Source organism: Pinus tabuliformis, chromosome 5_2, assembly GCF_031772625.1.
Source record: "Pinus tabuliformis cultivar Carrire ecotype Pingquan chromosome 5_2, CPIR1, whole genome shotgun sequence".
NCBI classification, from domain to species: Eukaryota; Viridiplantae; Streptophyta; class Pinopsida; order Pinales; family Pinaceae; genus Pinus; species Pinus tabuliformis.
In genome coordinates, this window is record NC_142306.1 from 745758881 (window position 1) to 745776978 (window position 18098).

At 38.1% G+C, this 18098-nt stretch overlaps 1 protein-coding gene and 1 pseudogene across 2 annotated transcripts in view; both read left to right on the top strand.

The window, feature by feature from the left end:
* The window catches only part of LOC149161387 (ultraviolet-B receptor UVR8-like), a 30634-nt pseudogene extending 19842 nt beyond the window's left edge, over window positions 1-10792 (top strand). The window contains exons 5-6 of the transcript XR_016261880.1: window positions 9800-9907; window positions 10017-10792. The product of XR_016261880.1 is annotated as an ultraviolet-B receptor UVR8-like (transcript). The remainder of the gene's footprint in view (window positions 1-9799; window positions 9908-10016) is intronic.
* Window positions 6520-7285, top strand: LOC149161388 (uncharacterized). Its single transcript, XM_089437610.1, has 2 exons — window positions 6520-6665; window positions 6790-7285. Exons 1-2 carry the CDS (start codon window positions 6538-6540, stop codon window positions 7283-7285), a joined length of 624 nt encoding a protein of 207 aa, XP_089293736.1. The 5' UTR covers window positions 6520-6537.
* Window positions 10793-18098: the final 7306 nt, after the last annotated feature.

Consider the following 18098-nt stretch of genomic DNA (forward strand, 5'->3'; position numbering starts at 1 on the left):
CAAACTTTCCTGAAAAATTCTATTGGAAAGCCAGCTGGTCATATTGCCGTGTCCTTTGGTAAATAGAAGACTACCTGCCAAACTTCTTTCTTGGAGACTGCTTGGGTCAGGTTAAGGTTCTGCTCAAGTAATCAGTTTGGGCGTTGAGTCTGTTGGTGTAAATTTGGTCTTTAGCAACACTTCTCTACCTGTTAGACTCATAGACTAGACTCAGAAGGTATTCCCAAAGTTCTTTTCAATTTCTGCTGGCGTTATAAACAACTTACCTGAGCCTGATTTCAATCTGGTTATTCTGTTTATACTTTGATTCCTCAGTGTCACACAGTGGAAAAACTTTTTGCCCCCTTTCCTGGAGTCATTGTGTTTGAGACTTATGTCTCCAAGAATCTCTCCCCACTGTTGCTGCTTCTATATTTGATGCGAGGGCCGTTTTTCGTGATCCTCAAATCCTGGAGATAGACTCTAGTCCAACATTCTTATTTGGACTGCCCTCATGCTCTCTTCCAATTGCTATTTTGATGGAAGATATTTCCAAAAATCTTTTGATTCCATCTCTTCAAGATTCTGTTTTAGAATCTTTTGATGCGAGTACAACATCTTTTTGGGGAGTGTCTATAAAAAATCTCCACACTGTTGTTTCTTCTACATTTGATGTGAGGGTCTTTTTTTATCCTCCAATCCTGGAGATAGACCAGTGCCCATCATTCTTTCTTGGACTGTCGTCGGCTCTCTTCCAATTGCTATTTTGATGGAAGATATTTCCAAAGATAGTTTGACTACATCTCTTCAAGATTCTGTTTTAGAATTTTAGCTTTTGCTGAAGTATAACATCTTAAACATTTCTTGAGTTGGGATAGTAGCCCACCATCATTGTTAGTCAATTTAAAATCTGGATGTGAACAAGCAGATGGGGACATTCCTGGGTTTTGAAAAATTTGAAGCTGGAACACTATTGGCCAATGATCAGAGCCATCTCCTGGCAAATTAAGGACCTCGACTACAGTGTCTCTACCAAGGATTGGCTCATCGTAGAGAAACTGATCTAGCCTTTTTTGCAATCAGATTTGTGCTGCCCCTTCTATTATTCCATATAAAACTCTGGGGGAGTATATCTACCAAGCACATTTCCTGTATTAGCATTCTCAACCTTTTGCATGCTTCATCATTCCTGTGGGTTCCTCCTTTTTTCTCTAACAGGGATGTGATTGTGTTAAAATTCTCCACCCACACCCGGCTTCCTTCTCCTCTGTTGTCCAACGTGGCTAGACCATCCCAGCGTTGTAGTTATCTGGGAGGTATAGTGGGGGCATAGAGATTTGTCAAAATTCCTGATGGGTTACTCATTATATCATTGTAAGGTCCAGATAGCCACCATTTGATGGTTTTCAAAGTCTAAAATCTCTGTTCTTGGGTTTGGTGAGTGCTCTTCTTTCTTCATGTGAATCCATATCGACCACCTTCTCCTGCTCAATATAAATGATATGGGGACAACCCCCCATGAGGTGGGCAAGTTCGTGGCACTGCCTAGAATGGAATGGCACCTGCTCATAATCCCATGGCTGGGTCGATTCCCAGTCTTGATAATCCAGTTAAGTGTATTCTGGGAGTGGATATGAAATATTCATGTAAACGCAAATCTGGGCACTGGAGGTATATTTCAGTCTTTGTAGCTTCCAAAGCCTTGACATAAATGCCAAGCATATAACAGTGTTCGACGGGGACGCGTCTCCCAAGGTTGGGTGTGCGCACCCCTCGCACCCTACGCACCCGGGACGGGGGGATGTCTAGGGAAACATTTCCCCACGTCCCCCTTTTGGGGAGACACAGGGAGACGCAGGGGGGACATTTTCCCAGTGTGGGGGACGTGACTCCCCAAAAGGGGGACGCCCCCTCAAAATAGGCTATGCGTCCCCCCTTAAATTTGCTTGTAAATAATGATTTATGACAGGGAAAACCTAGTATTTGACCATATTTCCCTACTAATGCTATGCAATTCATGGTAATGTTAAATTCTAATGTAAAAGTGACATTCTCCTTTATCTTTCATTTTCATCATTTTACTTAAATTTTTAAAGTGACTCAGAATGTTTGAGAGTGTTCTGACCTCATTGGATTTCATATGGAGAAAGTGGAATTTTAGATCTCACTCAAAATTCAGCAGACTTAACAGTTTTTCAGGAATTCAAGATTCGATGGATTGCAATGTTTCCAATACATTTTGTCATGTACAAGGGTATGGAATTAGTATTTAATCAAGAGCACCAAGCCCTTTGTGTACTTTAGAGTGACTTTTAGACTCATCACTCCATTGTTTTTGAGTTTTAGTTATATCAATTTACTATTCTAGTCTTTAGACTTCAGTATCTATTATAGTCTATTTTGCTTAGTACTAAATAGATTCTAGAATGATAAATGATGAATTTTAATTTTAAATCAATTTAGAATCTAGAATGATGAATTTAATTTTTAAATCAATGTAGATTCTAGAATGGTGAATAATGAATAATGAATATGGATCAGAGTATTTCATTATTGAATCTCGTGGTTTATGGATGAATCATGTATGTATTAGTAAGGATGATGAGTATGGATCAATGTATTTCATTATTTAATTCAATTATGTATGTATCATTCTATTTATGTTTTCATTATTGAATATGAATTTGAAATATATATATATATATATATATATATATATATATTAAAATGGAAAAAAAAAATATACCCCGACGTCCCCCCGTCCCCCCTAAATTTCCCTAAAATTTGAGGGTACTCCCACACGTCCCCCTTGTGCGTCTCCCCGTCCCAGAGTCTTGGTGGAACATTGGCCTATAATGAATGCCTTCCAAATCCTCTTCTCTTCAGAAGTGCAATGGGAGTGAGTAACACGCCCAAACATCAGCCTCTTTTTAAGTCCTTTCTATCTGGATCAAAGTGCTCATGCCAAAAGCACATATACAGTATGGAAGAATTGAAAAATATGAACCACCTTCAAAAATTTGGTCGCGATCCTTTTTCACAGAGAAGATCCACTATGACAAATCCTTGGCAGAGCTGTTTTGCTCAGTGGAGCTCTTCAACTTCCAAGTCATGTTAATCTGTTGTCACACTGCTCGTTCTGTTGGCCAAAAACCTGGAATCTGCAAATAATCACATGCTCTTGGAGGTATTGAATGTATCCTCCAATCTCTGGAGAAACAATCTGCAGGCAGGTTTTCTACTGCGTTCTCCAGGCATTGACATACTTTTCTCCTAGGCAACCTCTGCCCTTGCCAGAATCTGTTGCAGAAAAAGGCTGCTTCCATCTTGCAACTGCCAATGCATCTTTGAGTGAGGGAGGGGCCGATGGCTATCACCCCTAATCCTCCCTGAGCTGGAAGCCATTTTTCCAGCAGGAACCAAAAGCGCTAACCCTTATCAGTGGGGCTCATTCTGCCTTTTGCATATAATCATGCTATAATTAAATTATGTAATAATGTCACTAATTGGGTGTTAGGTGTTGGGGAGCTAAGTGACATTTTTGGCCTATATCTCCCACCTCACAAATTTGATTATGTGTTACATCATCACCTCATGGAATAATCATTGATCCAAGTCTCTTTTCTGTATCCTTTCTGCTGTGTAATTTCGTCCTTTTGTATATAGATATATCTCTGACACAATTGGCTCTCTCTTTATATAATTTTTTCTTAGATACGTATGATAATGCTTAACCCTTGAACCTGGAATCACTCTGTTCAGCTTCACATTTGTCTTTCTTATTTTATGACTGAAAGGGAAGAAACTTTAATCTGGTTAATTCAGATGATGAATGATCCCAATCTTTCCTGTAATAGAGAGAGAGAGATTCATGAAGTTACTCTTAGCCCTGTTGCCTGGATTTTATCCAATTTCTAGCATTTTCAATGATGAGTTACTTTAAGAATTGATCTGATCCATTTTGCACACAGTCTATTCATTGTACTTTTCAATAGATAAGATGAGATAGTTTTACTAATGTCTGACAAAGTGTGTTGTTAAAATCGCGATAAAATCGCGATTTTATCGTAAACTCGTGATTTTTTCACTTAGCCGATTCAAATCGCGATTTTTATACATAAAAATCGCCCTTTTTTTTATAACGATTTTTGTCGAAAAAAATCGCGACTTTTTGAAAAAATCGCGATTTTTAGTGAAAAAATCGTGGGGGGCGTGGGCAGCGGGGTTTTATATGGGAAAATCGATTTTTTTTTAATTCATTCAGCAGTCCGCGTGGAGGAGAAGGAGAAGAAGTGAGGGAGAGGGTTGCCGTCGGTTGTGGGAGCGAATCGAAGCGATTTTAGGAGGAATCCAAGCCAAGATCACCAATTTGTCCATAAACCAGGTATGTAGATTAATTTTTTTTTGTTTTGGTTCTATAAAAACTTTGTTTTTCATTGTTTTTAAAGAATTTTTGGAAATTTTTCATTGATTTGGGATGGGTTATTTGTTATGACTATGAGAACCAATTTTTTATTTTTATTTTCTCATTTTCTTTAAACATTGTTTATTTTTTTTGATTTTTCATTGTTTTTTGGCATTTGGTTGGGTAACTTGGGTTTAGAAATTGGGATTTTGGAAATAATTAGCTTGTAATTTTGCAAATGCTAAATTGTAATTTGTATTTACTATTATCATTTATGTAATCCTAAATTCCTATTTCCTAATCCTTATTTTTCCATAGGTTTGCAAATTCAAAATTCAAAAACAAACATGCCAAGGAAATTGGATCCTTTCTGGGAATATGGTGACCCTAAAACTCCGAATGATAGACAAAACTTGTATTGCAAGTTGTGTGGAAAGGAAATATTCGGGGGGGTGTACAGGTTGAAGTTCCACCTTGCACAAATCCCTGGACGTGATGTGGGGCCCTGTCTAAAGACAAATGCTGAAATTATCCAAAAAGCCATGAGAGCATTGGGAGAATTAGAGCACACTAGAGACGCCAAAGAAGAACTCAAAAGGCAACTAAAAAGGTCAGCTGAAGGAAGTGGGCCAAGTGGCACAGGTTCTACTGCAGCGTCAGTCAATCCGGTAGCTGCATCATCATATTTTGTTCCTCGAACCACACCTGGTTCACAACCAACTATTGGTTCAATGCTAAAAAGAACTGAAAAAGAAAAAGCTGACAAGTTGATGACAAAATTTCTCCTCTGGAGTGATATTCCTTTCAGCATTATAAGGAATAATCCATTTTTCCAACCTACTGTTGATGCTATTGCCAGTGTTGGCCTGGGGTACAAACTCCCTTCTCTTCATGATTTCAGAGGCCGGCTTCTTCAAGATGAAAAGCGTGACTGCACCCAAAGATTGGAGGATTTTAGGGCATCATGGGCACAAACAGGATGCACTGTTATGTCAGATGGTTGGACTGACCAAAAGGGGAGAACCCTTATAAACTTCTTGGTTAGTTGTCCCTTGGGGACTATGTTTATCAAATCTGTTGATGCAACTCATCAAATCAAAGATGCAAAAACTTTATGTGATTTGCTGGATGTGTTTATTTTGGAGGTGGGTGCAGAAAATGTTGTCCAAGTCATAACGGACAATGCTGCAAATTATGTTGCTGCTGGTAGAATGCTTATGGACAGGCATCCTGCTTTATTTTGGACACCTTGTGCTGCCCATTGTATTGATTTGATGTTAGAGGACATTGGGAAAATTCCCTTTGTCAAAGAGGTTGTTGACTCATCAAAAAGCATCACAAAATTTATTTACAATCACACATCTGTGCTTAGCTTGATGAGAAAATGCACCAACAACAAAGAGTTGGTGCGCCCCGCCATTACACGGTTGGCGACGAGTTTCATATCTCTTCAATCCCTCTTGAATTCTATGTGGGATTTGAAGAGAATGTTTCTTTCAGAGGAGTGGCGTGCTTCGTCAATGAGCCGCAAACCAGAAGGAGAGGCCGTCTGCAGACTAGTTTCATACCAGGAAGACTTCTGGGCGGGAGTGCAGGAGGTGTGCGCTGTTACAGAACCTTTGGTAAAGGTTCTTCGGTTGGTTGATGCTGAGAAGCCCGCAATGGGCTATTTGTATGAAGCCATGGACAGGGCCAAAGAAGCCATTCGGTCCTACTATGATGACAAGGGAGATGATGGGTTCCAGAGACAACTCCTTCTATGGAACGTCATTGATGAGCGATGGAACAACACACTCCATCGTCCCATTCATGCTGCTGGGCTTTTCCTGAACCCTGCATTTTCTTATGCATGTGGGTTTAATTTTGATGTTGAGGTCGTGGAAGGATTATTAACCTGTGTCCAGAAGATGGTGAGAACTCCAGAAGAACGTATGGAGGTCTCTAGACAAATTGAGCAATATAAGTTGTCAGGTGGCACATTTGGCTTTGAGATGGCTGTCATTGATAGGACGGTTAAAATGCCAGGTATTTTTTAGTTTGTAGTATGTACTTTGTAACTTTGTTTCAAATTTCATTGTTTCTTCAAATTCCATTTTTTTCTTATGTTTATTTAAAATTTTCTTTGTAATTTTGTTGTAGACGCATGGTGGAAGATGTATGGTGGCAGAGTACCCCTTTTGCAAAATCTTGCCGTACGCATCCTCAGCCAAACATGCAGCTCCTCGGGATGTGAGCGCAATTGGAGTGTATTTGAAAAAATACACAACAAGAAGCGCAATAGGTTAACACTTAAACATTTAAAATATTGCAAATTTCCAAATAAATTTTTGAATTCATTAAAGTTTTAAACAATATTTTTTTTATAATATTAATTATTAATTTATTATTTCATGAACTTTGTACAGGTTGGAGTCCCATAGACTTAATGACATGGTCTATGTCTACTACAATCTTCGATTGTGGGTGAAACAACTAGAGAAGACACCTGATACGGAAGCCATCTCATTGGATGGGATTGACACCACTGCTGAATGGAGGGTTGAGACCGAGAGGCCTCTCATGGATCCCACTGAGGATTGGTTAGTGCAGGATGAGGGGGAGGAGGAGGGGGAGGAGGAGGAGGAGGAGGAGCAGGAGCAGGAGCAGGAGCAGGAGGAGTTGGAGGAGCAGGAGGAGGAGGTGACACCGCCTACCCGGGCTACCCGGGCTACCACTACCACCAGTAGAGGACGTGGTCTCCGTCCACCTCAGCCTCTTGTAGCTGCTACTACTAGTTCTTCAGCTTCTAGAGCACGTCAGACTCCACTGCCATTTCCACCACCACAGGCACCAGCTTCTACATCTAGAGGGAAAGAGAAAGTTGTGCCATTTTCTCGCAAGAGGGGCAGAGGAAATCAATAGGATTAGATTTTCATTTTATTGTATATGACATTATGACATGATGAGATACATTATCATATTTTTTGTTGATATTTTGAGGCTGAGTTGGACTTGGGACTCAGGACTTACTATTCAGGACATGATTCAATGTTATGTGTGATTTTAGCGCTAGAAATGATATTAAACATCTTATATATTAGTTTTTTTATCATATTTATGTGTCAATGTATTTATTTTATGTTGTAGATGGTTTAGATATTAAAAAAATTGAAAAAAATTGAAAAAAAATGAATATTTTTGTGCCAAACGATTTTTTCCCGCTTTTTTCCGATTTTTTCCCGATTTTAACGATTTTTTCCGCTTTTTTCCCGGCGCCGATTAAATCTCGATCGCGATGTGTGCAACACTGTGACAAACGACCACATAAGCAGGGCAATAGGACTAAAAGGTGCATCCAGTAACAAAAGGTGCAATGTGGGAGTGTGAAAGTTGTTAAAAAATTAGAAAGGCAGAAAGATTTTCTTATCTTGACAATTACTTGTCATGTATTTGATTTCTTATTAGCTTCTTTTATCTTCGAACAACTATCAAAAACCAAAAGCATGAAGATCAAGACAACAAGTGACAGTATGTAGGCTCTCAGCCAGGGAAAAACCCCCTCTTCTAGGGGAAAATCCAAAAATTTTTCTTCTTCTTCAAGAACCAAATCAAATGAGACAACCAAAACCTTTTGACCAACAATAAGACCTCCTCCAATCCACCAAGTCAGCCTCCCAAGATGACTAGTCAAACTCTAGTTAAGATCTCCAAAAGTCAACACAAGTCAACTTCCTTCAAGTTTAGTCAAACTTCAGATTTCGGCTTCCTGCATCAGAATTTCAGCCTCTACTGCAGACTTGCAACCTTCGGCCCTCCTGCAACTCAGAAATCTCACAGATGCGAGGGAAAACAAGAGAAAAATGAGGTTCTCTCCTTCGCTAGGGTTCCTCCTTTCTTCGCTAGGGTTTTTCTTCCTTCTTTAAGCCTTTTTCACCTCCTTTTCTTGCCTTTGCACTTCCTTGTAATTGCAGATCGAACTTCACTTGGATGTATGCACAATAGGTCGAATGCACTGCTTATTGATAGGCTCTTGTGTGAGGTCAAGTTCCCTTCATGAGGCCGTCTTGATGGAAGTTGAGGCCGACTTGGTGGAGGAGGGCAAACTTACATTTTTGCCACAAATACAAATTTCTTTCTTGATACAAAAGCCCAATAAGGGTCTAGAACATAAGGACATTGACAATGACTCATGACTCGACCCTAGAAGCATACAATGGGTGTTTTGACCTATAACCCAGTGAAACATGAATCTTCGATCACTCACGATTAATCACGAGTCAAACTCTGCTCTTCCCTCAAATGATCCGATTCAACTTTGGGTGAGTCAAACTCGTGTTGACCAAGTTTGCCTCGTGGTCAACATGAGTTTGACTTGTGACTCACCGATTAATTGCAATTTAGGCGACTGAGGCGATTTTCAACCCTCAACTCGGCGAGCATAGGTTTTAACTTTTAGGGTTCCTGCATTTTTCGCTGTGTGGTTTAGTTAGGTGAAAAATTAAACATTAGTCTGTAACTGACTTCTCACTGCTCAGGCCTGCAACTCATACGTTGAGAAGGTAATAGAGGCATGGTTTCAGTTTCAATTTACTCTGCATAATAGAGTCATAGTGTAATAGAGGCATAGTGTGCAGTGTGCTCCAGTGTAGCTTCAATGTGTGCTCTGTCAGAAATTTCAGTAGCAAACCATTATTGTATCATTTCAGCATCAATCAAGAGATTTCAGTTACTGTTTTTTTTATTGATTAATATGCAGTACTTTATAAACTTTCAGAAGCAGATGCTTCTGGTTCTATGTAGTCACTGGTTAGGAGTCAGGACTCAGTACTTTGGATCATGTTTGGACTCATAATATATACGAGATACTTATTCATTCATGATATTTTGGACATCTATTGATATTTTGCATTGTTTGGACATGGCTTTATTGAATATCAAAGAAAAATGTTGTTGTTGTTGTTTTTTTTAAATTCAATATATGTGTATATCTTTATTTGTTGAATTCACCGATTTTTCTCTGATCCGATTAAAACTCTTTGCTCTTTTGCCTCGTCGATTTATTGCCGATTCCGATTCTGGTAACATTGCTATAACCATAATAAATAGAGCATGAAATCCATGCTTACAAAAATAATTTTTCTTTGATCTTTACAATAGTTTTTCTTTTTCTTCTCTTTACAAATACATGAGATAAGAATAACATCATGTCATAAACAACAATTATGAAGACCGATACTAGTTACATTTTCAACAAAAGTGACTCCTTGAAAGATGCCAAAATCAGGAAATTTAAACATAAGACTCTGACTAAGCATCTAGCTAATCAAGCTAATAAATATAGTAAGAAAGAGCATAAAAACATAGACCAACAGTACTAATGTGTACTAATTTATATTGCCAGAGTGGTTTTTTTGATGGAATTGTTAATGTCAATAGGTGCATACATGGGGGAAAGGTTATTGTGGAGCCTTGGGGCATGGTGATGAGAATGATAAGACGGTTCCAGAATTGGTGGCCATTCTTAAGGAGCATCGGGCAGTGCAGGTAAATCTGTGGATTTGGCTGTTCGGATCATTTCTTTTGTGTGATCACGTTTAATCTATAAAGCTATAAGTTGTATTGAAAAATAATGGTGCAGTTTTTACTTCTTTAGGTTTGTGCCAGGAAGAGGAAGACCTTTGTTCTCTCCGATGACGGGTTGGTATTTTCTTTTGGATGGATGGCTTTTGGAAGTTTGGGATTTGTAAATAGAGTTATTATGCACAAAGTTGTAAGTTTACAAGTGCTTGACACACTAAAGGGTTATTATGTTTCTCAAGTAAGCATAGGGTTGTATAACACAATTGTGGTTACAAACATGGGTTGGTTTTTGGTTTTGGAGACAATGAGAGGGCACAACTTGGGCAAGGTTCCTTGAGGTAATGCCTGGAATCAAGAGAGATTAAGATGAGGGATATACTGGAAGAGGAATCTGGGACAGATATTGTAACTGTTTAAACATCGGAAATGGCAGGTGCTTATGGAAATATCTCTTGCCTCATACTTCTAAGAAATTCCACATTTCCAAACACAAAACACATAATGTTCAGTGTGTTCTAAAAGGAGCTCATCATGTTGAGCTCCTCATATAGTGTAAATTAAAATGGATATTTTCATTGGATAAACTGTGGGAGAAGGTTCTGGGGTGTTATCGGGGGAAAGCTTCTAACAGAGTAAGCATAATGTATCTGCAAGTTCTGACAATTCAGATCCTATTTTAGAATGTTGCAGAGCTTTGGGTAGATTCAAGTGAAAGGTATTGCCAATTGTCAATTATCCAGATAAAATTGTCCGTTTCAAGTTACTGGGAATGCATCAGGTTGTATCCATGCATCTTGTGGAGGTGGCAATTTTCTTCAGCATTAAAATATAGATAATCTATTATTTCCAGTCCATGCAGCATGAAAATAGAGAATGTGGTCCTGATATTTTGGATTGTATATAATTTTGCTCCAAAATCGGGATGGAAAGAATGTAGTATTTGTTTGCATTCCTTGTAATATTGCAAAATGTTCTATTTTTTTTTTCCATAAAAAATAGACCACATAATACGTATGTTTGCAACAAGATATAAAAATTAGACCAAATAGTACTATGTTTTCAATAAAAGGGCTGCATCATTTATTTAACTTTTTTAGCAAGAGCTTTAGGATATTAGGATGCTATCCAACTGTCCTGCTTATGGCCTTTTCTCCACCAATGTGACAATAGGTTGTTTGATTCCAATGGCAACTGAAATAAGATGTTACTCTTTTCATTGAAGACTTGACTCTTACCTATAGAGAACTGGGTATCAGTCAGCTGGGTAGCTTCTTTTCCTGTGCTTGCTTGCTAAAGGATCACTTCTCCTATGCTATCCTGCCAGACTTTTAGTTGAATCCCATAGTTCTTTAACTTTTTATTGTGATCAGTATTTGGTTCACTTCTCTTTAGTTGTCCAGCAATCCTTATAATTGAATCATAATTTGTCGTTCTTTATTCAATATTCGAAAACTGATGTATTATCCAGTATATCTCGGATTTGTTGTATTCATTATTGATCTCCGTTTTTAGACTACATCTTAAAAAATGAGCTGCAATCTGTGTAGATATCTGGAAAATGCCTACACGCAAGGAGAACCAAAATAAAACACTTTAAAAAGGTGCATGAATGAATTTTTGTTGTTGTTTGTGTGAATTTGGATTTTTTTAACACAAATTATATATGCACTCGTTTGCTATTTTACAGTACAAGTGTTAAAATTGACGTCATTAGTTAGTTTGCTGTAACGTGCAAATAGTTTGTTCTGACAATCATGTTGACAAAGGAAGGATGTACCACAACATGGCGAGTTTTCAATGAAAAATTCAAATTATCTTCACCCCATTGCTATATTTCATGCATGGCGTGCTAATATTTTATGTTAATTCATGTTAATGATGTACATACCTTCGTGTTGCGAGGATTGGGTTTAAATTAGTACTCCTTGTGTATGGAAGAACATTAATAATTAGATGTATGATGAATAAAGGGACATGAGTGGAGTTCCAGTCAACCTGATAATGAGTAGATAAATGAATGAAGTTAACTCTATTGGATGGAAATGAAAAAAATACCTTACCAGTGTTGCACAGCTGGGAAGATTAAATGTCAAGGTTAGGTATCCTTTTGATATTTGTCCAGGATTCTCATCTCAAAGAATTGGAAGGCTGAAGTGGATAAAGTCTGTTTCACTGTAAGGTCTCTGCAAATTTAGCAATAGGTTGACAACAAAGTGACAAATTCCAATAAAAAATCACTATTTTTGTAATGTTATATGTGCATATATCAGTAAAATTGGGAATTTGTTTTTAAAGATTATGTCCTCAAGAAGTTACTACTTTCTTTCCAAATATTTGGAGGATTACCTGCGCTTTATAATTGCTGAAAGCTATTAAAATTAAGGACCACTCCATACTATATATTGAATATTACTCTGTTATGCAACTCATTGTATGGTATTTAGTAAGGATAATGAGATGAATAAGATAGCTTCATCGAATGATAGTTACATGTTGGAAATGGTTATGTTAACAAAACATTGATGAAAACTAGTAAATTAGAAGTCAAGGCTGGGCAATACAAATGGTTCTGTTATCAGACAGGCTTATCTGAAAGCAAAATTCAAAATTTGCAGTGGGACTGAACTAACGGTTGATATTGGCCCTATGATATCTGTTGTCAATCTCATCAATCAAGTAGCTCATAATCATGTTGATATGGTTCTAGTTATTGGTTTTGCCCTTGGCTTGTAAGTATCTGCTTAGAGCAGGCATTTCAGTATGCTGCCTTTAACATTATTCCTCTAATGGCCAAACCCATTCCTTAACCTTGGAATTGATTTGGGCTTCTCCATTTGTAATTTTTACCCTATTGCTCCTTGCCATTGTACTTGGTGCACTAATGATTTTGCAGTGTGTTCTACAGGGGCCAAAATGTTTGCTTCTAATTATATTGCTTACATAATAGCCCTCTAAACAAAAAAAGGCTCCAATGGAATTATATACCGTGTTAAAATTGCTTGGCAATGTCTTTCTATTGTCAATGAATTAAGATTCACCTTTGGCTGTCTTATTTTGATCGCACAAAAATATGGCGATGAAAGTTGGTGATGGTGTTTTATTTTTTCCGAGTCCCAATCAACTGTTGATCGAGATTACTCACATCTTGCTCGAGAGTCTTTATTTTTCTCTAAGTTGTGTGTGCTCTAATTTCTAACCAAATACAGATGTTCTGAACTCCATATATTTTCTTTTAAGGTGTTTTCCTTTCCCATAGTCTTAAGAAAGTGGCTGGTATGTGGTCTGTTACTCTGATTTCTTGCATAAAGGGTTTACAAAGATGGCTCCTAAATATTCTGTCGAGGGCTGTTAAGTTTTCTTGTCTTTTCTATGATTTCATTTATTATGACTATGACACCTCAACCTTGGTTAAATTGTACCTTCACAATTGCATGTTTTCTGTGAATGCCTAATGGAAGATTTCCATGCAAGAATAAGGCTCTGGTTATCCAAATGTCGTTTCTTAATTATAGACATGAATGGTTATAACTTATATCTTTATCAATGAGAATAACATGCCTCGGTGATACCGAAAAGGTGGATGGCACAAACTGAGTGAGGATTTCAAATATTGCGTCAGAGTGTGCAAACACTCACTGAATTGATAAAAAATGTCTCTTTAGGGATTAAAATATTTTTGCTATTGAAGCAATAGGAATTCTGATAGAGAAATTGAGGACAAAAAATATAGTGCATACATGAATTATTCAGGCTTTAATTTGGAAGATCCCTTAAATGCCGCAGATGATTTAGTTTTCGAACCCAGGGCCTTGTCTCTCGCTGCTTCCTGTTGTTCTACGTGTGTTTTCGGGTTTTTCCTTATTTTGGATTTGGGGCCCTCTGGCACCAAAGTAGAGATTCAAATGAGAGACGAGTAATATTGGCAATCCGACTTGGAGATGGTGATCTTATAACGACATGGGATTCTCTCACGGTAGGTCTTGTGACTTGTGATTTTTGTTTTGGTTTGTTGCTTGATTTAGGGTCGGATGATGTTTTGTAAACAGCTCATTTTCTCTTTTCAATATTTCCTTTTTGAGTTGTCTTTAGTGTGATTTTTTGGAAGTTTTTACGGTCTAAATTCTCTAAAATCCGGCAGGAATTTATTGAAATCACAAGCTTTATGGGTAACTCATGCACAATCGAAGTGCCATAGGGTTTTTTCAGGGTGTTGATCCATATATACAATCAAAAAACCAGTTTAAATAACACAAATCAAGATTTCAGCTCAAATTTTCTGCTAGATTTTGTCACCGAAAATTCCAAACCTTTTCCACTATTAATGTATTGGGGTTGAATAATTAAGGTTAAATACTTGGTTACAAATAGGGTTTGCAATGTCCTCAAGGAGTAAATATTTTAAGAAATGAGGCTTTGAGTGGTTCTATTGGTGCATTGGGGTTAAATACTTCCTTACTAGAAAGGCAACCCTTGATGGATAAATACTTCAATAAATAAGGCTTTAAAAGACCTAAATAGGTAGGATCTAAGTCAACCCTCCATCTCCTTGTTAAATCTTATAGGCAGTGAAGGAAATTTGACAACCCTTGATGGATAAATACTTAAATAAATAAAGCTTGAAAATACCTAAACAGGTAGGATCTAAGTCAACCCTCCATCTCCTTATTAAATTTTATAGGCAGTGAAGGAAATTTGACAAACCTTGATATCCTTTGAAACTCTTATCTAGGAAACAGGGATTGAGTCATTAGGGGTGACTACTTTGTTCTAGCAAGGCATTGAAAGACCTTATTGGGCATTTGGGTAAATAGTTTATCACACTAAGGGTTCACAAGGCATAGGTAAATATGTTTTGTTTGTTTGTTTGTTTGTTTGTATAGTAAGAATTTCAATCACTATCAAAGGATAAATTCTTCCAGAAATAAAGCCTTGAAAGGACTAATCTTAAGGAAACTCTTGATCTCCCTATCAACACTCGTTAACAAATTAAAAAAGTTGACCTTCCACCCCCTTAGAAAGCCTTAGCTAATGAAGAGGTGTCATGCTATTTGTGGTGAATACTTTGTTCCATTTCAAAAGACATAAAAAAGGTCCTCTTTGGGCATTACCATAAACATTGACACCACAACTTTGCAAGGTCGGGTATAGTATGACTTTGTAAGGTCCATGTTACCACCCAAATTGTATGCGTGTAATATAAGCCCCAATCCACAATGCACAATCTGATGAGAATCTTCGGGAAGGTCACCCATTATCACCTCAACAACTTGTCCTCTTGGTTTAGGATGACTCTCCAGTAACGTAAGGGAGGTTTCCCTACTAGGATCACCGAGGCATAGTCAATTAGGCACAAGGTGATGTCAATGGTAGCCCCTAATGAAACACTTTTTTTGGATATTTTTATGAGCTTTTCTATTTGAAAAAAAAGAAAAAAGGGTGATAAAAGGATATGAAGATCAATGCCAATATCTTATTAGGGCATGGAGTCAAGAGGAATCAAGTGGCAAGGTGAGATTAAGATGAAAATCCTCTTAAGTCAGTCACCTAGTGTTTGTGGACTAGGTCAAGAGGTTCGAACCTGATAGACCCTTGGCTAATCAAGGAAAATTATGAAGTCACAACCCCACTAAAAGGGATCTCTCCAAGGGGAAAGCCTCCAACCACAAAATTGACTGTAATTAAGTGGAATCAAAACCCTTACTAAGGAACTTGAGAGTATCACCTAGCAAGAAGAGTTAAAACTTACTCTAAATTGGCGAAGGAGAGTGTGTGAGAAGAGCCTCTAGATGCCCTCCCTCCAAGTGATAAAGTTTCCCTTCAAATGTATCGATTTTTGAATCTTTATGGTAGTCTTGAACAATCATAATGGTGCCTTTAAGGATGTAGAATTATAAGCAAGAACGAAAAGCTTCTAAGTAAAAGATGTTCACCACATATAAGCCATTAAGACCGAAATCTGATAATATTATTTCTATTAAGCTCCAAGGAGTAGAATTTCCATGAAATTATGATTTGCTAATAATAACAATATGAAAAACACTTTCTTTTCTTATAAACACAAAATTTGTCTACTCAATTTGTAGCGGAATTAGGAACATAAATAAAACACAGTGACACAATTTAAGACAATTTTTTTATTTTATTTTATTTTATTTAAATTTATACTAGGGAATCCAACTGGGAAAACCCTCTGCCTGATGAGATTTTTATTGATAGCAAAACCTGAGCAATTGATCTCCTACAAAATCCAACCGTTTCAATATGAAAGACACACTTGTCTTTCTTGCTTGTTCTAAGCTCGAAACCCTTGCAAGACCGCTGATCTCTATTGCCATCTACCAACTTGTGCACAAGCTTCTCTTGCACACTCTTCCTCTCACAAGCTCCACTCACAAAATTTGCTCCCTATTGCTTAGTCTCACCAACTTGTGCTCACCAAAACAATGATTAAACTTGTGTTTTCGTTCCTCCTTTAAAAGGCAATTCAAATGGTTAAAATTAGTGAATTTTCTAATTAAGGAATTGAACTAGAGCTTTTCTAGTTAACAAAAGTCAACAAAACTAGTTAAATGGATCCTCCTAAAATTTAGGAGGCTAACTCCACTTAAGTTTTCAGTTCTCAATTTAACTCACACTAGAAGATCAAAACTCAACCTTCAACTTCAACACATTAGTTAACTACCTCATGCACTCTTAATTTTTAGGGAAACTCCTAAGGATGCACAAGAAGGAACTACACTTGGATCTGTCCCCAACACTACCAAGTTCTCCGTTGTTGCAGTTGTTCCCTTTGAACTAGAAGAATTCCCTGCTTTCTTCTGCAGAACTTGCTTTGAAGACCAATTCTTTCCCACCATGGTCTGTGAGTCCACTTCTTAAGTCATAAGTGCCATGTACTTTGTGTACCTTTTTGTCTGCTTCTTGATGCTTGAAGACTCCACTCTCTTCTGATCTCCCTTAACCAACTCCTCTGCCCACTTGGCTTGCACTTTCACTATACTGGAAGTCTCTAACTGAATGGCTACCTCCACTCGCCTTGGGATATGCTCCTCATCATCTTGTTGGTCAGCCCAACTGCCAACTAGCGTAACTTGAAATTGAGATACTCGCTGAGGCCCCATCTTGTGATCTCTATCCCGCTCTAGCTGAACCACCACTTCTCTATCCTGTGAACTCCCTACCTTGTTGCTCAAGGTTGCACCTATCCTTACCTACAACTTGTAGAGATTTTTCACCCTCACACTTATCTTCTTCTTACATTTAGAAGCTAAGTGCTGGAGGTACACCTTATCTTTGTTGGAGATGACATCATATCCCTTGTCCTCAAGTGTAGCTACCAAAACAAGATTCTACATCAATCTTGGAACATAAAGAACATCTCTGAGATGAAGGGAATTGTCTGACTCCCTTTGAAAGCTAACCATACCAACTCCTCTAGTTGCATGCTGACCATCATCTCCTAGCGGAATTTGAACCTGCATGTCCTTCTCTTTCAGGTGGCTGAAACTCTTCTTGTTCTCGGTTATGTGGAAGGAAGCTCCTGAATCAATATACCACATATTGTTATCTGTTGAGATTGCCATGCAATCTATCAACGAGAAATCCTTCTCGAACTGGGCAGAAAAGTCATCTACCTCCGTTGATGTAGCAACATGATCCTTCCCGACCCCCCTTCTTCTTACCAGGACACTTAGAAGCATAGTGTCCAAACTCATGGCAATGGAAGCACTTGATCTTACTTAGATCCTTCTTCTTGCCCTTCTCATTGGACCCAACCTCTCCTTGGCCCTTCTTTCCCTTAGCCTTGCTACTCTTGCCTGCTAGGGCACAATTCTCCTCGTCCTCTATCATAATTGATCTCCCTTCTATGTTCCTCTTCGAATCTCTTCTTGTATGCAGTTAGTCCAAAACCTTTCCCACTTTGGGAAGTTCTCTCTTCCACTAACAACATCCTAGAACCCTTTCCATGACCTGTGAAGTCCAAGTAAGGCAAAACTCATAAGATCATGATCAGATACAACTTCACCCACCCCACCTAGTTCATCTCATACCAGAGTGAACCTTGACAAATATGGGACGATGGGCTCATCCTTTCTCATCCAGATACTCCTCAACTTCTCCTTAAGTGCAAGCTTCTTGGTATCATTGGTACTTT